Genomic DNA, 22789 nt, shown 5'->3' on the forward strand with positions numbered 1-22789 from the left:
ACCACAGAGTAGGCTCCCTGCCCATTGGTCTGTCAGGTTGGCTCAGCCATGTGGATGGTCCTGGAACTATGACTGGAGTCTTGTGACAGCCCAGGGGTCCAGAGATTTTTCTCGTAGCTTATTATTTGGAAGGTTCCCTGAGGTACAAGGAGATAAGTGTCCTCCCCAGCCAGGAAGGCTCATGGTCTCTACCCATCCCCTGTGGCTCCTCTTCACCAGAAACAGCTGGGCCTCCCCCAAAGGCACAGCTGGTGGCAAGTCTGGGGTACCTCCTACTGCTCTGGTGTAGGCCACCTCTCCTCTGGGCCTACTCAGGGAGGTTAATTTGAAGAATAGAGAAAAAGAGGATGAAAGGCTGTAGTATCAAAGCCTCTGAAATATCCCCAGCCAGAGCAGTTCAGACATCAAGAACAAACAGACTGGCAGAAGGAAGCCAGGTCTGGGGCAAGAGATTTATTTGCTCTGCAGCTCAGTAGCATGAGACACCAGGACACAGGCGGAGCCTCCTCACAGCCCGCATCTGCCCAGAGAGCAGGGCAGTCCAGATGCCCAGCTGGATGGAAGGGAGAAGGTAATGATGGCCGGTGGTTACAGCCTCCGGGGAGGGGGTGGTGTGAGCCAGCGCCCCCTGCCAAGGGCGTTCACACGATGCCTTCAAAGCCCTGTAGGCCACACTTCTTGCCGGCCACCTGGCACCCAAACCTCAAAGCCTCCTGCATAGTCTTCCCTGTAGGGACAAATAGCTGGATCAGCGTGGTCTCTGGGTAGGGGCAGGCCTCAGGCCCGCGCTTCCTGCCGGGGTACTCACCCTGGGACAGGCTGAATATGACTGAGGCGTTGAAGGTGTCTCCGGCCCCCAGAGTATCCACCACCCGGGGTGGAGGGAAAGCATCTGAGTGCAGCAGCCGCCCGTCAGGACCCAGGGCATCAGCGCCTTCCTCAGCCCAGGCGCAGATAAGTGTAGCCCTGCAAGGCCTTCCATTCAGCTGGGTTGTCAGCTCCCACCTGGCCCCCAGTCTCACCCCTTCCCCAGGGCAGCCCCACCCCCTGCCCCAGTCTCACCCCCTCCCCAGGGCAGCCCCCCCACCTGGCCCCAGTCTCACCCCCTCCCCAGGGCAGCCCCCCCACCTGGCCCCAGTCTCACCCCCTCCCCAGGGCAGCCCCCCCACCTGGCCCTAGTCTCACCCCTTCCCCAGGGCAGCACCCTCCCACCTGGCTCCCAGTCTCACCCCCTCCCCAGGGCAGCCCCCCGACCTGGCCCCAGTCTCACCCCCTCCCCAGGGCAGCCCCCGCCATCTGGCCCCAGTCTCACCCCTTCCCCAGGGCAGCACCCCCCCACCTGGCCTCCAGTCTCACCCCCTCCCCAGGGCAGCACCCCCCCACCTGGCCTCCAGTCTCACCCCCTCCCCAGAGCAGCCCCCCACCTGGCTCCCAGTCTCACCCCCTCCCCAGAGCAGCTCCCCCGCCCCCACCCCTACCCCCACCCCCAGGGCTCACTCATTCTCCAGACCCAAAGCCTCCTCCGGGCTTCCCTTGCTCACCCTTTCCTCACACGGCCGTACAAACCCCTCAGGGCCTCCACTGCTGACCGGTACCCTAAGTGCCTGGCCACATCTTTGCTGACAAACACCTGTGGGCAGTGGAAACGAGGCTGTGGGTCACTCTGACCTAGTCCCAGCTCAGTCACCACCAGTGGCCTAGCGCTGCCACTCCTCCAACATGGCGCCTAAATCCCCAACGTAGCATCTCACTGTCCCACAGGAATGCGTTTTCATACTTGCTCAAGATGTGCGGGGATACAGCCCTTTGTAAATTGTGACACAAAGTCCCTGGTTTATTTGGTCTAAGATCAACGAATTTCCTGCAATTGAAAACCCAGAGCGAGCCTTGGGCGCCATCTTGCGGTGAAAGCTACCACTGCCAAGTTACACCCCGGGCTCTCAGGAGCCTTTTGCTTTGTTTTGCTTTCCTAATACAACTCTGCCCTCTGGGTCTAGTTTCTTCACCTTTAAAACAAAGAGGGTGGGGGCTGTAGAGCTTACTCAACACCAGTTACACGTTAAGAGCTGCCAGAGAGAGTTTTGTTAAAAAAAATACTTCAGCCAAGCTCCACCCCCAACCATCAAATAAAAACCCAGGGTGTGGCTCAGGCATCCACACCTTCCGGCAGCCACAGTGGAGGCCCAGCCAGCTTGGGCTATGATACTAGGATTGTCATTCAGATTTCATTTCTATCCCAGCACTACCCAAATTTACCTTATGCGAGTCCCCTTCCTATCCTCCGTCACCCCTCAGTGGCTCCCCCGGCCTGCCAGAGCTGGAGGACACCTGGGAGAACTGTCCCATTCCCTCACTTGATGGAGCATGGGGGGGGGGGGTGCGGGGGAGGCGGTGAGGAGGCCCAGGGAGGAGGTACTCCCATGCAGGGTGCTCTGTCGCTGGCTCTAGTAGCCCTCTGGCCATTCTCATACTTATGCACCCACTGGGATGGAGAAATTTTGCTTCATGGCCACCACGGGAGTCCAAAACTGGGGTCCTGCCTCTTCCCCCCCACCCCCGCCAATGCCATCAAGCCATTCCAGGTATGGTAGGCATTCCAGGTAACCAAGGGAATGCTTGGTTCCCTTTAAGACCCAAATGAGCTGGGACGCCTGGGTGGCTTAATGGCTGAGCATCTGCCTTTGGCGCTCGGGTCATGATTCCCGAGTCCCAGGATGGAGTCCCACATTGGGTTCCCTGCAGGGAGCCTGCTTCTCCTCTGCCTATGTCTCTGCCTCTCTCTGTATTTCTCATGAATAAATAAAATCTTAAAAAAAAAAAAAAAAAGACCCAAATGAGCTGGATGTGGCAAGGGGAAGCTGCAGGGCCACTCACCACATCTCCATAGCCAAACAGCTGGAACAACTCCTCTCGGGTCTTCTCCACCTCCACAGATACTTGGATCTTCTGACCTGGAGGCTGCGTGGCATTGTGCCGTTCTATCCGCTGCAGCATCTTTACCTGCTCAGATGCGTTCCGGCCCTGGGGTGGGGGTGGGGGGGTAGGGCAACTCAGGACCTGCAGGGCAGTGCCCAGCTGCTTCTGGCTCCTTCTTCCCTCCCCACTGGAACTCTGGGTGAGGGGGGACAGGAGCAGAGATAGGCTGGGCTGGAACTCCATTCTAAGTTTCATAATTCTAGGGCAGTCATGGACCTTGGAGACCTTATTGACCGTCTCCCCCCATTTCACCGATGAGGAGACAAAGGAGTAAAAAAGAGACTCTCCTAAGGACCTATGCTGAATTAAATGACAAGGCTAGGATTAGAACTCAGGACTTCTCCGAGTGTGGAAGAGGTGGGCAGCCTGTAACACGGAAAGCATGGGTCTTTGCCTGGACCCAGCATACTGCTCCTGGTGCCTACATCCTGCTGTGTGAACCGGGGTAAGGTGCTTTCTGAAAACACAGAAAGATGCAGAGGGAATGGATGGGGGGACGGGGGCTGTTGCAAGAGTCATTTACCTGGAAAGTACTTCCTGGCTCAAAAAAGTTAAGAAGCCAGAATACATGGAGGGGCTGGCAGGTTGAACCCCTCAAAGCATAGGTAGGGTGGCAACTTGCCTCGATATGGATCCACTTGAACCGGGTCAGATCAACCTTATCAAAGTCTGTAGCAGACACATCTGGCAGGTTCCTAAGTCATGGACAGAAAGCACAGAAAAGAGGCATGGTGAGGCAAGCCAGGGCCAGCATCTCTAACTGGCTGCTGGGGCCCCTATACCTAGTGCTGCCTGCAGCATGGCCAGGAGCTGGATCTGCAACACAGCCTTCCGAGGCTCAGCTCCAGGAGAGGCCCTGTTTCAGGCTAAACTCTTGACCATTCCTTGCCCTACCCAGCTCCATCCAGAGAGGGGACTGGAGGCAGTCTGCTAGGGTGCCCTTCGGGTATTGTCCAAGGGTAAACTCAACTGCAGCTTGTGTCAAGAGGCCAGTTGAGTGTGCCTTGGAGACCACATCTCCCAGGAATACTCTAAGAGCACCAGGGACTACAATTCCCAGAATTCCCCCCTTGCCAGCAGCACACGCAGCTCCCAGCATGCAGTGGCCCAGTGAACTACAAAGGCCATGGCTGCTCTGGGTCTGGTCCTGTTCACTTCTGGCGTCTCAGCAGTGATGGCACCGCTGCTCTAGTGTTGGCAGCTCCATGTTGCAACCCTGAGGTCAAGGTTGGTGCTTGAGGTTGAGTTTATGTTTGGCTGACTTAGGTGGAGCCCCAGGAAGCGTCTGCCTTGACCAGAGACCTACACCTAACCTATGCCCTCCCCTCCACATTCTGTAGCTGAATCTATCTAATTAACTAGCTGTGTACCTGGGCCTTTCTGAGGCTGCTTCTCCATTGGTAAGTGGATCCAAATCCACCAGACTGCTGCAGTTAGAGGTAATGTGTGTGGATATGTCTGCACTGAGGCCAGTGGGCAACAAATGTTTCTCCTCTGAGCTCCTCTCCTCTTCCTGTGAATACCATGTGGTGTCCTTGATCAAAGTTGCTACAGATTGATTGTTGCTTAATGGGCAGATGACTAGAATCGCCCAAGGTGAAGGTCACTGCCAGCACATATGCCCACTGACTTATTCATTGGGACACGGGGAGCTCAGAGACACTGGCCATAAGGCTTGTCCTAGGACAGTTGCCCCCTCTCCCCAGGTCCTGGAGTCATGCTGGGCGATAGGGACACCCTAAACCCCAGGGCCGCTGGGTGTGGACCACCACAGCCTAACACAGTACCTGGAACACAATAGGTTCTTAGTAAACTACATGTCTGAGATTCTTCAGGAGGGAATCTGGGAGAGATGAGAAAAGTGGGGGTCCACAGGGCCTCTCCCTGGTAGCTTGGGACTTTAAACAGATTCCTTCCCCCCAGGTAACATGGCATCTGATGGCCCAATGTTCCCTCTGCCTTGGCAATGGCTGTGAGTTGTATGTGGCATTTGGCCTGGCTTCATTGTGCAGGGACCTTCATGGTGGGCTCATCTCTTCTGACCACCCAAACCCAGCTCTTTGGTGCCATGCTGCAGGCTGGCAACTCTGGGGCTGACCCTGGAAATCCAATGAATGGATCCCCTTTAGGGCTTAAGATGGTTTGAATCACAAAATCACATCTCCCATCCATCCCTCTCTCCTCAGAACAATTTCCCCACACCCACACCCAGGCTTCTGATTGACCAATTATGGAGAATCACACGATGAATTATGTTTTGGACAGGCTTGCCTGCCCGTGGTGTTGACCAAGGCCAAGTCACCAGGCAGAGCAAAGCACATCCCTTCCCACCTCACTTCTCCCTAATTGAAAACAATTGAGAAGTCACAGTTTGGCATGGGGACAATTTCTGGCACAAAGAGAGAGGCGCAGAGAGCGGGCAGTTGGGATGCCCACGTGGCGAGGGAGGGAACTGATTGGTGGGCTGTGCCAGGGTGAGGCCAGGGGGCCTTACGTGTCGTAGAGCACAATGGTGCGGGAGCCATTGGAGTTGTTGACGATGCAGCAAGAACAAGGGGTTTCCCCTTTGCCCTGCCAGGCCACCTGAGACACATCCACGCCCCGCTGCCTGAAGTCAGCCACCAGGAAGCTTGGGGTGGAGTCCGAGCCAAGGGGAGGGCAAGGAGACACAGATTAGAGCCTACAAGGGGCCTGGACCTCTTGCAGGGAGTGGCAGGGGTGGTGGAGCACGTGGCCTCCGAGAGAAGAAGGGTCCTGTTCTGGGAGTTAGTCATGGTGGCAGTGGCTGGCAAGGCACAGACAGAGGTACAAACCTGTAGGCATGTAGGATGGTGCGGCTACCACTGGCCTCGTTGATGATGACCGTGGAGATGGGGACAGAGCCCGTGGTCTGAAAGACTGTGTAGTGTAGGTCCACGGAATAGCGGCGGAAGTCATCCAGGACAAAACTGCCAGGACGGAGTATCCCCGGGGGGAGGTACGGTTCGACAAAGGTTTGGGGATATGAGGGCAGGTGGCAGGGGCCGCTAGGGACCCTGGATGCAAGTGGAGGGGGCTAGGAAGGAACTGGAAACCACCACACTGTCCCAGGCTGTGCAAGGGGGCAGGAGAGGCAGGAGAGGGAGGGGTGTAGAGCCTGGAACTCAGTGAGAAAACCACTAAGGGACATTTCTTTTAGATCCTGATTGAAGTAACCTCCAACCCCAAACCTGTCTTTCAGTCTGACTCAAGCCAGAAAAGATGTGTTTAAGTTCATAAAACTTAAGTTCATGGGACGCCTGGGTGGCTCAGCGGTTGAGCATCTGCCTTTGGCTCAGGGTGTGATCCCGGAGTCCTGGGATCGAGTCCTGCATCGGGCTCCCTGCATGGAGCCTGCTTCTCCCTCTGCCTATGTCTCTGCCTCTCTCTCTCTCTGTCTCTCATGAATAAATAAGTAAAAACTTAAAAAAAAAAAAACTTAAGTTCATAAAACCAGATGGGCTAGATCTGAGGCCTAGAGCATGAACCCTGTTTGAACAGAGCAGGTGAGGGCACTGTGGCCTGTCTCATGCAAAGCCCAGGCATAATTAATAATTACCAAGTGGTACTTTGCTCCCCAGCTGCCCTCTACACACTCATCCTCACTCTTCTTTCTGAATTCCCTTGCCCTGCTAATGTGGTTCGACACCCACCTACACCATGCCCAACCAGGAAGTGGTCCTGCCTTGGTGGGCCACTCATTGCCCTCTTGTCTCATGACAAGGTGAACCCTCCAGCCAGTGAGCTGGCTCTCAGCGTCTGATGCTCCTCAGTGTGGGCCTGAATCCCTTCTGATCAGAGTGAGCAGGAGATAGCCCCTCGGGGATACTGCATACAAAGAACACCCCACATTTTCTGGCCCTCTCTGAAAACAGTGTCCTGTGACCACTAGTCCAGCCACTATCCTGACCTTTCTCACTATGGCTGGGCCCCACTTTTGGCAACACCAAAGCTGGACAGTACAAGTTGGGTCATCTCTCCTCATCTTACACCTCGAGGATCCTTTATCCACTAACGTGACCAAAACATGCAAACTGTGGCCTGGTTTTCCAAATGACTTTTTGTACCCACAGTGCCCGGCACATGGTAGGTATTCATTAAATGTTTGTTGAACACAGGGGGAGAATGTGGAATGGTGCACTTCTCAGCATTATTGTTCCATGAAGATGAGCCCACTACCCAAAGCAAGAGCAGCAGTCTTGCCTCTTATGGCCACTGATGAAAGTTAGCAAGTGACCAGCTGTTGGCTCCGGGTCCCTCTGTCCCACCTCACAGGGCAGGCCCTTTCCCCCTCATCTGTTCTGTGCCAGTTCACTGAGAAAGGGAATCTGGCTGCAGCTCAGGGGGCTGGGCTTTGGCGGCAGCCCCCCTGAAACCAGGGTTCAAAGGGCTATGCTTCACAGACCAGCAACCTGGCAGCCTGCCCTACTGCCCACAGTGGGCAAAGTGTGGGCCTCACCTCCCGATAAGTGTTTGCTGAATTGGCGGTGCCAGGGGTCAAAGGGCTTTTGGGTCCCTACAGCAGCTAACACAGAGAAAGTGTGTGGGTCACCATGGGCTGCAGCCTCACAGCTGGTGAGCTGAGGCCTAGGTCTGGGCCCAGCTTTAGCATGTGACTTCGGAGCGGTTGCGTCCTCAGGCAGGGTGTTCTTGTTACTTCAGTTAACAAGAGGGATGCAAGCACAGGCTCTGTCCCCTCAACTGGGAAAGAAACTATGGGCCTGAACCCTAGGACCATGGATGCTGGACATCCTTGAGGGAGGGTGGGTACAGCATGTCCCTGACTGCCTTCTGCTGCCAGCATAGCCAGGACCACAAGGGAATCGAGAAGGGCAAGGTCATATCCACCGCAGAGTCTGTCGGAAGCAAGGAAGGTGGGAAGCTGAGCGGGCTCCACGGGAGTGGCCAAGGAGAGGCTGTGGAAAGGAAGGCTTTAACAGGAGAGCATTAACACCTGAGCTGCAGATGAGCCACACTCGGGAGGGTCCAGGATGCTGGTGCTCCGCTCTGTCCCGCTGCCTCCCACCTAGTTCTGGTGGCCACAAACCATTTCTGATAGCTTGCCCCCCACCCAGGGTTAAGACTGCCTTCTTTTCCACCCACCCTCTGGGCAGGCCTTCCAGCTCCCTCCTCCACTCACTCGGCAACGTGGCCCGGGGCCATCGAGCCCATGAAGGCACAGGGGGCTCCCAGCAGGGATAGAACAGTGCAGGAGTTGGATGCGTTGCCTCCACGCTGCCATCTCTGGGACAAGCACCTGCAAAACACGTGGAGGGTTCCTGCAGCTCCGGCAGGCTGGCGCCGGGGTCAGCAAGGCCCGCCACAGGGCCCAGGATGGGGAAAAGCTGGCAGATCTTCCTCAGAAAGTGTCTAACCAGCCTTCCCACTTTCACTCATTCAGGTCCATCCCAAAGGAGGGCTCCAGGGTGGATGACCTCGTTCTCAGTCACAGTGACCCACCCCTCCCAGGAGCCGCTGCGCCCTGATTGCTGGAGAACTTCCAGCACCTCTTCCCAAATGTGTCAAATCTGCTAACTGCTCTGCCCTTGGGGGAATCCACTTCAATAATAACTCAGGGTAAAATGAGTAAGTCAGGGTGCCAACCTGGACACTGAGGTCATTTAAGTGGGGGCGGGGGGAGTAACTTATAAGATATGAAAGGTTAAAAAGATTATTGGATGAAGACCAGTTTCTCTCCATTTTTGTTTCCCCTTTCTTTCAGCTTTATTGAAATATAACTGGCATATGACATTCTGTAACATGATTTGAAATGAGCACATATCACATAATGATTACCACAGTAAGGTTAGTTAACACGGCATCTCATTACATAATTATCTTTTTTTAAAAAAATATTTTATTTATTTATTTGAGCGAAAGAACACAAGCAGGGGGAGCGGTACGCAGAGGGAGAGGGAGAAGCAGGCTTCCCATTGAGCAGGGAGCTGGGGATGTGGGGCTTGAACCCAGGACCCTGGGATCACGACCTGCGCCAAAGGTAGACACTTAACCAACTGAGCAATCCAGGCGCCCCACCTTTTCTCTTTCTTTAGTTTTTCTCCATCTTTACTGAAAATCTAACTAAGGTGTATGCTGAGGAGACTAACTGAAGATGCACTTGAAGGACCTCATCGCCATCAACAATGAAGTATCAATGACTTATGCACATCAAAGCACTTTAATGATTTCTCCCTGTGCCCCAACAGTGCAGGCTGCTACTTCCATGCTTCCAGTTCCAAAAAGAGTAACAGTAGCCGCTTACAATAAGAACCACCAATTAGGGGGATCCCTGGGTGGCTCAACGGTTTGGTGCCTGCCTTTGGCCCAGGGCGCGATCCTGGAGTCCCCGGGTCAAGTCCCACATCGGGCTCCCGGCATGGAGCCCGCTTCTCTCTCTGCCTCTCTCTCTCTGTGTATGTTTATCATAAATAAATAAATAAATAAATCTTTAAAAAGAAACCACTAATTAAGAGAAATGAATGACGCAGAATGTTTAGGCTAAGGTATATTGGCACACAAAACTTAACCCTGAAGTTCCCTTCAGTCTTGGGAAAAGGGGTCCGTGATCTCATTAGGAAGGATACTACTTTGTAAAGGGTCAAACAGTTCTCAAGCTATGAGCTTTAGAGAAATTTTGGGGCAGATTAGAACGGGGGAGTCTTGTGGGATTTGACTGACTCAGGATCACACCAATAGTTAGTGACAAAGCTGCTATCAGAAACCGGGTGGCCTGACTCCCAAATCACTGCAATGTACTCTGTAGTTTTGAATGGAAGTAATTAGGTGCCAGCTTGGATGAGGTTTTGAAGAAAGGGTATACACTTTTACCTTGTGGAAATCCTTCAAAGTCACACTGATACCCAACTTCCTGTGCAGAAATGCTCTGCTGAGGGACGCCTGGGTGGCTCAGCAGCTGAGCATCTGCCTTTGGCTCAAGGCGTGATCCGGGAATCCTGGGATCAAGTCCCGCATCAGGCTCCCTGCAGGGAGCTTACTTCTCCATCTGCCTATGTCCCTGCCTCTCTCTGTCTCTCTCTCTCTCAGGAATAAATAAATAAAATCTGAAAGAAAGAAGAAAAGAAAAGAAAAGAAAAGAAAAGAAAAGAAAAGAAAAGAAAAGAAAAGAAAAGAAAAGAAAAGAAAAGAAAAGAAAAGAAAGGAAAGGAAAGGAAAGGAAAGGAAAGGAAAGGAAAGGAAAGAAAGAAGAAAGAAAGAAAAAAGAAAAAAAGAAAGAAAGAAAGAAGAAAGAAAGAAAGAAAGAAAGAAAAGAAAAGAAAAGAAAAGAAAAGAAAAGAAAAAAGAAATGCTCTGCTGAGCATGAGGATGCTTTCTGGAAGGCTCTTCTCAGCCTGGACTCTGGGAGGCAGGGACATAATTCAGGGCTCTGGCCAAGTTCCAGGTGGCAGCTCCTGAGGGTCCCCAGATGCCTGTGGAGCACAGAAAGCCTGGGACAGGTGGGACTGAAATGCCTGGGAAGGACTGGGACCCCACTTGGGCTTGCTCATCTGGGAGACACAAGCGTCCAGGAGGTGGGTCAGGGGTGGGCCCAGAAGAGAGAGAGAAGAGGAGGGAGGGAGACAGAGACAGAGACAGAGAGACCCTATAGACAACCCACACTGCTCTGCAGAGGAGTAAAACCATGGGTCTGGGGAGGAGGGGGTGCACCCTGAGAGCAGGGGGCATGGAGAACATGAGGAGGATCTTTTGAGAGAGGTGCCTGAGTGCCCACCTTCAGAATGAGCCCATCCTAGTGGGAGCTAGCAGAATCTCCGAGCCTCTCTTAACTGAGCTTTGTATGCAAGCTCAAAGAGAATGGGACTGCAGCTCTTGTTGGAAGCAGCACTCCAGGTCTTCCCCGGGACCCCAGTCCTTGGAAGACCTGTGGCCCTGGAACCCACCCTGTTCTCTTGAGAGGAGGTCTAACTTCTAACCGTGCAGCACAAGGTGGGGTGGTTGACCTGGCTAGGCCTACAAAGTGGCATCCCCTTGTGCCCCTCCCCCACTGCCCTCCCACACCCCCCCCCCCCCCCCAAGGGCTCTAAGCTCTAGCAAACAAAGCAGCCCAAAGCAAAGGGCCAACTCCATGAGATGGGCAGTGGCAAAGGGAGAAGAAGCACAGGAGACGATAGAGGGCTGGAGCACTAGATTCCTAGGAATTATAATTACTGCTCTGCCACTCATTAACTATGTGGCCTTACAATAATTATTTAATTCCTCCACCTAGGGAGCTGCTTCCTTATCTAGAAAGAGAGGATTTGATTAATCCTTACACATTTCCCATGGCCTGCTGTAAGGAAAGTATGTAATGATGCATGTGACAGTGCTGGGGGGGGACCCAGAGCCTGGAGAATACCAGTTCTCTCCCTTCAATTAGAAGAGGGAAACTGGGTATTCATGGCTATGAGCGCTATAGTGTCTTCTTGGAATTAAACCTTGAACTAGACAGAACCTTTTAGCCAGACAGTCCTTGGCTGAGACAACTGACAGCCAAAGACCAATTCTTGTTATTCAAAGCACCAGACCAGACCAAGAGAAAGTTACAGGTTCCGTGCCACAGAAATGCCCTCCTGGGATTGCAGTGCAGCAGTGAGGTTCTTACCAAAACCAAATAGAAGAGCCAATGAGCGACTCTTCAACTTCTACCAGACAACCAAGAAGTATGTTGTTCGCTGATTTTTGTAAAAGACTTCTGGTAAACTCCTTTTGGAATTGAGCACCAGGGCAAAGTTGGTCATGGCATAGGCACCAGCTCTATCCATAACCCACAGCATTTCCAAACTTGCCTCTAGTGCCAGCAAGCCCTGAAGCTCAAATACCACTGTTTTAAGTGTTTTTTTTTTTTTAAGATTTTTATTTATTTATTCATGAGAGACAGTCAGAGAGAGAGAGAGAGAGAGAGAGAGGCAGAGACACAGGCAGAGGGAGAAGCAGGCTCCATGCAGGGAGCCTGACATGGGACTCGATCCCAGGACTCCAGGATCACACCCTGAGCTGAAGGCTGCACTAAACTGCTGAGCCACCGGGGCTGCCCTGTTTTAAGTGTTCTTTTTGTTTGTTTGTTTTTTGTTTTAAGTATTCTTACACTCTAACTGCACATACTTATTATTGTAAGCTACCTCAAAATTTATTTTAAAAACAGATGAGATATACGTGGTAGATAAATTAGAAGTAAATGCTGGTGAAAGGCAAGTGCATAGGTCTTTTTGTTAAAAAGAAAGAAGCTGGAGGCGCCTGGGTGGTTCAGTGGGTTGAACGTCTGCCTTTGCCTGGGGTCCTGGGATCCAGCCCCATGTGGGGAATCCCTGCTCAGCGGGGAGCCTGCTTCTCCCTCTCCCCTCTGGTCTGCTCTCTTTCGCTCTTCCTCTCTCAAATACATAAAATATTAAAAGAAGAGAGAAGAAAAAAGCTGGCCCTGCACCTTACTAGTTGCATGCCCTTGGATAAATCACTTGATCTCGAAGAGTCTCTAAAGGCGACAATGATTCCTGAAACGGGAATTGGCGAACACAGTGCTATCCAAAGCCGGGTCTTATAATTAACGGCCTCAGTTCTTCCCCTGGGTCCTCCGGGGCTGAGGGCACGGGACACCAGCTCCCGAGGCTGGATTCTCACTGCGGGCCCCTGGCCCCGCGGACCTGGGGTCTTGGCTGCCGGGCTCAAACGCGGGGCCGCAGCGGCCCCTGGGATCTCCGAGGGGCCCGGGCGCCCCTACCTGCTGTCCGTGTCCTCCTCCGGGTACTTGTCCACCACACTGATGATGTCCAGCACCACCAGCCCCACGCAGAGGATCTGCTTGTCTTCCATGGGGCTGCTCCCAGAGCCTTCTGCCCGCCTGGCTGACTGGGCTCCTCCTGGGCTCTGCCTCTTATCCCGGAGGATCGGGTCCCCTCTCCAAAGGCTGATTTGGCTCCTCCTCTGCGTCCCGAGCTCCTCCCCCAGGGAGCCTCCTGCAGCCAGGCGGGGCAGGTCCCTTGCTCCCCAAGCCCACCGATTCAATTGGGAGCCTGGGAGCGCAGACCCCGAGGCCTTGGTCCCCGACTTCCCCTTAGCAGGTAGCGTGGCCTTGCAGATGGCAACGCCTCCCACTTCCCGGCCTCAGTTTCCTCACTTGTCAGATAGACTCGGAGCTAATGCAAATCTCTCTAAAGCGTACCGAGGCAATCTTCTGAAAGCAAAAGACGTGCAGCACAAAGGCGCCCCGTGCCCCTCCCTCTCCGGCACGGGCGGCTCGCGCTGCAGACCCGCCGCGAGGTTGAGCCGGGCCTCGCCGCTGCGGCCTGAACCCTCCGTCCCTGCAGCGCTCGAGCTGTCGCGGCGGCTGCGCCCGCCCCCGAGGCCCCGCCAATCCCAGCTCGAGGGAGCTGCGGGGCCTCTAGGTGAGCGGCGGCAGTCACGTGACGGGAGTCGGGGAGGCCTAGCGCCCCCTGGCGGACGGCGGCGGAACCGGGGTTCGGTGGAGGAGCGCGGGGCCGCTGCGCCTCTCTCCGCGGGCGCGTGCAGAGGAAGTGCGCGCGGAGCCCCAGGGCCGGGGGTGGGGGCGACCAGGGTGAACCCAGGGCTCCCCCCTCACCCCGTCCCATCTGTACTTCTGTGTACCCTTGAACACATACTGGAGCAGACGGTTTGTTTTGTTTTGTTTTGTTTTTTAGAAAAACCAAGTGTCTTTATTCCTGAATAGTTTGGTACGGCGGTGCGGGCCAGAGCCCCTCGGGAGAGCCCTGCCTCGGGCTAGAGACCGGCTGGAGGAGCGAGGGTGCGAGGATCGGCTCCCCAGCCGTCTGGGCCCTGCAGGGCGAGCAGGCCAAAAGTCTGGACGTGGGGATCCCAGAGTCTCCGACCCGGGGCGCTCAGGCCGTGGCGAGGAGAGTGCTCTGGGCGCCTGCGCGGCACAGGTACTGGACGGCTCGCCTGGGGCTGGGGGGCCAGGACGGAGCCCCGCCGCCCCCGCTGGCTCTTTGGCCGGCGGCGTAGACACTTCGGGCTGGTCATGCCCAGCCGTCTGTCTACACCTGTTCTAGCTCCAAGTCCCCGTAGAGCAGGGCTCCGCTGAAGATGGTGAGCGGCTCCTCCGAGTGCGCCAGCTGCCCCATGACCAGGTCGATGCAGACCGTGTCTCCAGCCTGCAGCGGCAGGATGAGGCTGAAGACGCCCAGGGCTCCGGGGCTCGGCTGGCTCTCTGCTATGGGCTTATTCTCCAGGCCCTCAGGTTCATAGCCACCAGAGTCTATGCGGGCCACGCCCAGGTTGGAGCGGGACAGCACCGCCTCCACTTTCTCGTGCCGGTGCCCAGTTAGCACCGCGCTCAGCAAGTAGCGGCCCGCCAGTGGTGCTGTGAACACGCCTGGGGACGGAGAATGGCAGTCAGGAGGGGCCTGGGAGGTGTTAGGGAGCCCATCCAGAACTCCTGGACTAAGCAGAGACCTCCAGGGTCTTTTCACCTGTCTTCCACTAGAATGTAAGTTCCACCAAGATAATTTGGCGCCTTGTTCATTACAACATCCCCAGGCCCCCAACAAAGAGCTGTTGAACAGAAGCACTCCTCCCCCAAAACCCCTTTCCCTTAGCCCAAGCTGTGGTGAGAATGAATAAATGAAGATAAAAGGGGTCTCCCCAAACCAGAGCATGAAAAGATACCCCTTGCCCGAGGGGGCAAGAATGAGAACACGTCACCACATGGCTTTGTGCTGGCTTGCCCCACGGCCCAGCCAGCCTGCTTCCAGGCTTACCAGTCTCTGGATCATAGTAGCCCCCATCGTTGAGCAGGACTCTGTCAAAGGGCACTGTGCCTGGTTCAGACCGTGGCAAACTCAAGGCAGCTGAAAAGGCCACCCGGGGCACAAAGGGTGCTGGTGCCCCCTCCACTCCTGGGTAGGGATAAGGTGGGGGTCAGAGTAGATACTCAGTGCAGAGCTGCCTGGTCCCCATCCCCTCCTGGGTCTCTCCCTCCAGGGCTGCCTGAGGCCTTCTGCCCTCCATCCAACCCCTCATTCAGTTTTCCTCCCTCTGACACCCCAGATGGGAGGAACTTACCCTGCTCTCCTTGGGGACCTGTGGGAAGAGGAAAGGGAGTGGTGAGATGTGGGGCAGCTCTCACTAAGTCACTCAGCAAATATCAGCTGAGTCTCTCGCTGTCCTAGGTGTCATACAGACTCCAAAGCAGGAATGGGGGTATCAAGAAAAGGAGGAATAAGGTCCTTTCAGTTCAACTCATGCCCAGCCTTTCACACCCTACATATCCCTGTGAGCTCAGCCTTAGTCTGAGCAGGAAGTACAGCAGGAAGGTTACCACATTGAACCGGCCCATATAGTGACTGTGCCAGTCCCTCATCACTGTCAGCCACGTAGGACCCCTCACTCCTTGCCCCTTTCCTCCTTTCTCTTTCAAGTTCAGAATGGAACGAATGTCAAGCCTAGGGCTGCTAGAGGTGTGGGGGAGCCCTGACTGCAGTAGGGATCTCAGCCCACATACCTGGTGGCCCGATGGGCCCTCTTTGTCCATCCTTGCCTGGAGGTCCTGAAGGTCCAGCAGGGCCTGGGGGTCCCTGTATCCCAGGAGGCCCTGGGGGCCCGGCCTCACCCGGGGGCCCTACGGCGATAAAATTAAGTTGAAGGGAAGCCATAAAAACAGTTTCCAAAGGACAAAGAAGGTTGTGGCTCCATGGGCAGGTGCATGGGGCCCCTTTGCTGCCCATGCTGGATACCTGGCTGGCAGGGCAGCACCCCACCCCTAACCACTGTCCTGTCTGAGCTGCCAAGGAAGAGTGGTGAGCTAGGAGCTTGGATCATCTCTTGTGGACACACCAACCCCTGGGACAGTGGTGGGCCTGCAATTCATGCTGGGTAGAATAAGGAGAAAGTATATAAGGTTATGGCTGGCTGTTGTGGAGGGGGAGAGGAAAAAGAAAGGACCAGAAAGGGGTCCCCCCACCTCCCACTGCACCAGTGCCCCCTCACCAGTGAGGTCCTTCAGACTGAGCTGGTGAAGCTGGTCCTCCAGGAGCAGCACGGAGCTGTTAAGGGCACTGAGCCGCCTGCCCAGGCCCGCCTGCCCTCCCAGCAGCTTCTCTAGCAAGGCTGCCTGTGTCTGGCTGGTGCTGTTGGTTTCCCGTAGCCCAGCCCAGAGCCCAGCTACATGTCTGGAAAGGCCCTCTCGTAGGCCCTGCAGTCCCCCAGCCACCGTGTCCAACCGCTCACAGACTCCTTCAAGGCGGCCCAATCGCCCCTCTAGGCTGGGGCACTGGCCAGCCTGTGCCTGTCCCTCTTCCAGGCCTCGGAAGCGCTCCTCACTCTCCGTAGCATGCTCTGTGGCCTCTTGCTGCAGCCTGTTAATCTCCGAGATGATACGGTCCTTGGTGGCTCCAAGGTCAGCCAGATCGGCACCCTGGCCCTCCACAGTGGTCTGGAGCTCATGCAGTGAGTCATTGAGAGAGCTGAAGGTGAGAATAACCTCAGAGAGCTCTCCTTGCAGGGCCTGTAGGGCTGAGCCAGAGCTCCCCCCAAACACACTGAAGCCATCCAGAGGCCCTCTGCTTGGTCCCCCAACACCTGGGCCAGCCCCGGGGCCCCGTGGGGGGAGCAGGGGGCAAGAGCAGCGCTCCACACCATCCCGAAGGCGGCCCAGCTCCTCCTGGACACCACCACAGGCCCCACAGCCCTCATCCCCGCGGGCCTGCAGTAGTCCCTCCAGTTGGCCCAGCCGTGCTGCTGTGAGATTCAGCTGCAGTGCAAACTCTGCAAGTGTCTCGTCCTGCGCGTCAACACGACCCTGGAGCTGGCCCACGACCCCTTGCAGTCTCTCCAGCGCAGCCTGCTGGGCCTCCCCGGCTGCTCCCACCTTGTGCAGGCCTGAGCCCACCAGACGCAGCTGCCCCTCGCTGTCTAGCACCCTGCGCTCCAAGGCACTGAGGATCTCACTGACCTGGGAGTCCTGCTCCCCGGGGGCCCCAGAGCAGAGCTGCCCACATGCCTGCACAGCCCCTGCCACCTGCTCTTCCAGCAGATCCAGCCGCCCACCCAGCTCCCTGCTCACATTGGCCAATAGTCCCTCCAGCCTTTCTAGTCGGCCCCGGGCAGCAGGCAGCCAGTGGCCCAGGCCCCCAGGACGCCCAGGCCAACCCTCCTCCTGTTCCTCTGAGGGGCCCAGAGTGGAGTTGAATTGGTCCTCCAGGCGAGAAAGGCGGGACGCTAAGCTGGTGTAGCCTGGGGGGTGGCCCCCCTGCCCAGCCGCTCCCCCCAGCTCGGTGCCTCGCCGCCCGCTCAGCACTGTCACGGAGCCGGCCACTACATCCAGCCTCCGCTCCAGCTCGGCTAGCCGCCGGCCCAGCTCCGGAGGACAGCACTCCTGAAGGGGCCTGCGGCCCACAGCCTGCCCGGGGAGCTGCCGCTGCCGCTCTTCCACGGAGGCCAGGAGCTTCTCCAGTGCCCGCAGCCGCTCGCGATCCTCCTGCTGCTGCCGGCGGAAGCCATCGAGCCCCGCCAGGCACACGGAGCAGGACTCCTGCAGCCGCCGCTCCAGTTCCCGCAGCAGCTCCTCACTGTGGCCCGGAGGTGCCGGGACGGGGTCCAGGGCCCGGCTACCGCCACTGCCACTGCCACCGCCACCTCCGGTGTGATGGTTGTTGAGATGGCCCAGCTCCTGGTCATGGGTGGAGACACGGTTGTCCAGGAGCTGCAGCTGCTGCTGGATCTCACTGAGGGTTTCGTGCACGCCAGGACGGGCAGCTGCATCTGCCGGCTGCTGCCTCCCGTTGAAGGCCGTCTCCACGGCCCTCTGGACGTCTTCCGCCAGGCGCCCACTCAGTCCCTGCAGGACACCTCGGAGGCCCTGCAGCTCCTTTGTCAGGCTCTGCACCTGCTCCTCCAGCTGTTGTACCTTCTCTGAGTCCCCAGGACCTGGCAGAGAGGGGAAGGCATCAGACAGAGTGGCTGGACCTCAGAACTCAGTGAGCCCTCCTTGCAGGGCCTGTAGGCCTCCTAGGCCCTGCTCTCCCCAGCTCCGACACGAGGTCCTAGCTGATTTGGCCACTGTTAGCTGGGTAATTTGGGCAAAGACAAGACAGGGGGAACCTCCATTTACTAAATGCCTCTAGGCCAAAATTGTACCATGGCTTTCCCTCCCTTACAACAAACTCCACTGGACAGATATCACAGCGTTTCCCATTTTGTTGACTGTGAGAAAGAAAACCAGAGGAGATTAGGGAACTTGGCCACAGATTACAAGTTTCATAAGTGGCAGAGACAAGTTTCAAACCCAGCTCATCCATCTGACCAGCAAGTCTACTGTCCAGAGTAGGTCTCAGAAGTTGTTTGCTTATCTGTGAAATGGGAGTATGGGGAGGCACAGTGGACCCCACAACAGTGGCTATTCCTGAGCAACATCTCTCCATAACACCACAGGGACAGACAAGGTTCCACGGGAAGGCTGCAGAGTCTCGAGCTGGATAGTGGGAGAGTCAGCCAGAAGTTCCTGTTTCCATCATTACAGCATGACTATCTCCCTGGCAGACAAACACAGCACATCCGCAGTGCCCAGGGCGCGTGCACGCAGGAAGGCCATGGGGACTGCTGCATTCTGGGACCTGCAGTCTCCAGAGGCCCCTGAGGGGCCTGGGACCTGTAGTTGAGTGCAGTGCATTCTAGGACTTGTAGTCTGAACTGTCTAATCCCTTGGTGACCAAACTTCTCGAAGGAATTCCCCCTTCCTCCTGCAGCCGTTCTCAAGTAGGAAGTATCTCAGCCACATGTGGGCGTGTGTGAGCAGATTCTCTTGCTCTGCCTTCTTTTTCTCTTGATCTCTCGCAATCTCGGTTTCTATCTGACTCACACATTCGCGCGCTCACACACACACACACACACACACACACACATTCACACACATGCGCAGGCAGAGAATCTCAGGGATCTCACTCCCTTCTGTCCCCTTCTTCTGACTGGGAGCATGGAGTTTTTCCCTCAGCAGCCTGGCCCCTCATTTTCCAGCCAGCACCAGCTCCCACTTCTCCCCCCAGAGGCTCCCCTACTCACCTTCCCCGCCTAGTCCACTCAGGTGGCTTCCTGCGCTGGAGCCAGAGAGGTTGGGGCGGGCGGGCCGGGGCCGGGGCCGTGGGGTGGTAGGTGCAGGACCCAGCGCTGGGGCGGGACCCTCAGCACAGTCATCGCCCCCATACCCCTGACAGCACCTCCACTCCATATCCGACACAGTCTTGTAGGCCACTCGGTAGCGAGGGCGGAGGAAGCTGCGGTACCTGGGAGAGGCAGAGGAGGCTTCTTTACTCCTCCCTGTTCTGTCAGTGGCCCTGCGTCCTGTCCTTGGAGATGGGCAGCTGCTGGTGGTGGACCCTCAGGCTGGATCACCCTTACCACCCCCTTACCAGCATGTGGCTGTGCTCAGTTGACAGCTGTCAGCTTGCTGGCCAAGGGCCAAAATCCTATTCTTCCTCCCCCGTCCTATGCTGGAGCCTTGAACTCCTCATCCTGAGCCTGACTCTGCCCAGAGAAGGCATCTGGGGGCTGACAGGGTGGTCTGGTAACTTTGCTCTCAGTATCCACCCCCAACTGTTGCCTCAGTGTCTTCCCAAAATGGGTCTGACAGAAGCCCCCAGTCCTGCCCCTTGGTACCTGCTTTGTACAAATTCCCCAAATTGGCTGCCCTCCTTCTGGCCTAGCCCAGCCCCCACCAAGTACCCATTCCCTAGTGCCAGGGCTCACATGATGCTGCGGGGACACTGGGGCTGGCCCCAGCCACAGGGCTGGTAGTCAGGCTTGACGAAGGTCTCCACTCCATCCTCAAGGACACAGCTCACTGTCCGGGTCACCACATAGGCACACCAGTTCCTGTAGGCACAACCCCAGCTGGGCCCAAAGGCCAGAGACACAAGCCCCAGAGGAGGGCCAGGGGCTACCAGAGAGGCTGAGGGAAGGTCAAAGGATGAAGGGCCCCTGGGGACCAGTAGGAGCCAGGGCTTTGGCAGGGGCAGCTCCCCCCACGCTTTCCTGTGCAGTAGGAGTCAGTAAAGACTTTTCAAGACAGCGAGACAAGGCATAAAATGGAAAACCACAACTGCAAGAAGTTGATCCTCACGGCTGCAGGGTCCTGGGGAGCCTCTGAATTCACACATTCATTCATGTCCTTTTCTGTGTCAATCCCCAGCTTGGCGTGGCCTTATGAGCCAGCTGGCTGGGTCCCTCTGGTGATCCCCTGGATGCTGGCTTCCACCCACCCCTCAGGGGAGAGGCCAGGGCAGGCAGGGGTCCAGCTCAGGGTTAAGTAGAGAATAAGCCATTGATGAGCCCTGCCCACTTTGGGGTTTGCGTTCTACACTCTTGGCCCCATTCATGCTGGCCTTTGATCTGTGTCCGGCTGGAGAGCCCAAAGGAACAGAGCAGGAACGGTGTCAGAAAGAATCACAAATTACTGGATGGGGCCAGGAAGCCCTAGGAAGGGATAAAGGTCTGCCAGAGAATACCAGGCTGGTACTTAGCTGGCAGCTTGCAGGAAGGCCTGGCCCATGCCCCTCAGGTTCGTTTCCCTGGGCACCTAGCTACAGGTCCCACTGAGGTTAGAGGGGGACCGATCTATTTAGGGGGCCCTAGAAATGCTCTGCAGGAAGGTGAGCTTGTGCGGAGCCACCTGATGGATGGGCTTCTTCTCCCCCTCTTCCCTGCATTAGGGCATACAGCCCCGGGGGAGGGTAGCCAAGGCGGGGGCTGGGACACCCACCTTCTGACCCACCCTTCCCACCCACATCCAGCCCTGGGCTGGGACCCAGGCTCTTACCTGTGGCGGCTGGCAGGCCGGGGAGCGCTCTGGGCCTGGGGTTCCCCAGGACTGAGAGCCCCACCGCCCCCCGTGTAGAGGCTATAACCACGAGGAGGGTAGCTAGCTGCCCCCACGGCTGTGGTCAGCAGGCAGCAGAGGTAGCAGCTCCAGAGCGTGCTGGGGGCCATGGTAGGGGTGCTCGGCCGTGGCCCTCAGAGGCACATCCCGGCCCGGCCGCTGGCGCCTCTGTGTGGAGCAGGGGATGCCGCTGCTCCAAGGGACGGCGCTGGCCGGGGGTCCTGTCCCCAGCTTCCTGCAGCAGCCCCCAGCCACACGCCTCCTGCCTCCTTCTCGGCAGCCTGGCCTGACCCCTCTCCCCCTCCTCTTTCCTCCTCAGGCTCCTGTCCCTCCCTCAGTTCCTTCCGCTCTCCTATTCTCTGCTTCTGAGGGGGGTTTGTTCTCTGTGCCCCCTGGCCTTCTGTGCCTGGTCCCTGCCCCTCTCAGATGCTGCTTCCTAGGCCTCCGCCCCCCCTCACCCCAGCAGGCCCTCCTCTGGCTTCCCTATCTGTTTTCCCCAATGACCGGATCCTGGAGGTGACAGGGCTTTGCCCCTGTGGCTGTTGAGAGGCGCAAGAGTGGCTGTGGGGCGGGCCCTGGCCTCCCGCCTCCCTCTCTGCCTCCCTCTCTCGCTCACTCCCTTCCCCCCTGTCTGGCTGGCGGTCCAGCCTCCCCCCTTCCTCCCCCCACCTCTCCAACCATCGTGCGCCACATCTGCTTCTTGTTAACTCCGGGAAAGAGAGGAAAAAAAAGGAAAAACAGAGAAATGCGGAGTTGCCGCCAGGCTTGGGGCCAGCCTCTCAGACGGGCCACATGGAGTGGAGCCGGGGCCAGAGCTGGGGAGGAGGCCCAGGGCTGGTCGCTGAGACAGGGAACGGGAGCTGGAGCCACAGCTCCCCTGGGGCTAGGGCAAGCCTCTCCTGAGAGAGAAGACCCGAGAATGGAGCCAGGAGGGGAGAGGAGGAGGGGAGGACTGTAAAAGGGAGAATGAACTCTGGAGGGCTCAGCAGGACGTCACTCATCATTTAGTCCAGTTGCCTCCTTTTACAGATGTGAATAACGAGGCCCAAAGCTGGAAGGTAACCTGTAGGGGCAAGGCAAGAGTGGGGCTCTGATTAGAATCTACATACCTGGGTTGGTGACTTGGGACAAAGAATGAGAGGGGAGAGGGCTACTGGGCCAGAGAGGAAGAGGAAAGACTCCACTGAGGCAGGCAGGAAATTGAGGGACACCAGAAGAAGAAGAAACGAATCTGGAAATGAGGGTGCAGCCTTCTGTCATGCTTGGAGAGAACACAGGAAAAGAGGATAAAGACTCATTCTCAAAAAACCAAACAAATATGGATCTCAGGCTTGCTTGTCGTGGTGAAGGCCAGGCCATAAAGAAGGGGAGGGGAAGGGGAGAGGCAAACTGGGTGGTATCTAGATGTATGGAGCCCAGAGGAAGTCCCTCCCCAGCCTGGAGGCAAGCCTGAGAGCCTGTGGAGTAGGTGAGGAGCTCAGTCACACTCAGCCACCAGCCTGAGCGGAAAGCTCCTGTTGAGAGGAGTCCGAAAGCGGCAGCTGGCCCCTCTTCACCATCTGGCCTCTGCACTGTGCTAGGGCCCAGGTGTCCCTGTGTGGTGGGGCTGTTGCTTGCAAGAGCAAAGCAGAAGTAGCAGACAGAAGGGAGGTGAGCGAGCCATGGGTAGGCATTGTGGAGGCGCCCAGGTGGCAAAGGCACGTGTAGGACTCTGTTAGGAGCACCTGGGGCTGCTGGACACAGGCACTGAAACACAGAACCAACACAAAGCAGGACAGACAGCGTGCCAAGGGGGCCAGAAAAATGGATGATGTGTTCTGGGGAAGGGGAGGGGAAAGGCAGCTGGATGCTCCGGGGAGTCAGAGTTGAGCCATTGGAAGAGAGAGAGAGAGAGAGAGAGAGAGAGAGGCAGAACAGTGTTGGGGAAAGAAAGTGAAAAACAGAGATGGGGGAGGGGAG

At 56.7% G+C, this 22789-nt stretch overlaps 2 protein-coding genes across 5 annotated transcripts; both read right to left on the minus strand.

Annotated features, from left to right (window-relative positions):
- Positions 1-438: 438 nt before the first annotated feature.
- On the minus strand, positions 439-13284 carry KHK (ketohexokinase). Of its 4 annotated transcripts, XM_041756160.1 has the most exons (9): positions 12707-13284; positions 8135-8251; positions 5790-5924; positions 5471-5605; positions 3599-3671; positions 2875-3021; positions 1542-1630; positions 809-966; positions 439-727 (listed from the first exon to the last, which is right to left on the minus strand). In XM_041756160.1, exons 1-9 carry the CDS (start codon positions 12796-12798, stop codon positions 642-644), a joined length of 1032 nt encoding a protein of 343 aa, XP_041612094.1. In that variant the 5' UTR covers positions 12799-13284; the 3' UTR covers positions 439-641. The 4 variants fall into 4 exon arrangements, with proteins under 4 accessions (XP_041612094.1, XP_041612096.1, XP_041612095.1 ...); XM_041756162.1 differs by lacking the exon at positions 5471-5605; XM_041756161.1 differs by lacking the exon at positions 5790-5924 and having other exon boundaries at positions 12707-13277.
- A 336-nt stretch (positions 13285-13620) lies between these two features.
- On the minus strand, positions 13621-21452 carry EMILIN1 (elastin microfibril interfacer 1). Its single transcript, XM_041755186.1, has 8 exons — positions 20771-21452; positions 19702-19827; positions 19018-19238; positions 15949-17886; positions 15464-15580; positions 15025-15042; positions 14721-14858; positions 13621-14335 (listed from the first exon to the last, which is right to left on the minus strand). Exons 1-8 carry the CDS (start codon positions 20938-20940, stop codon positions 13998-14000), a joined length of 3066 nt encoding a protein of 1021 aa, XP_041611120.1. The 5' UTR covers positions 20941-21452; the 3' UTR covers positions 13621-13997.
- Positions 21453-22789: the final 1337 nt, after the last annotated feature.

The sequence above is a fragment of the Vulpes lagopus genome, chromosome 5, assembly GCF_018345385.1.
Source record: "Vulpes lagopus strain Blue_001 chromosome 5, ASM1834538v1, whole genome shotgun sequence".
Taxonomy (NCBI): Eukaryota; Metazoa; Chordata; class Mammalia; order Carnivora; family Canidae; genus Vulpes; species Vulpes lagopus.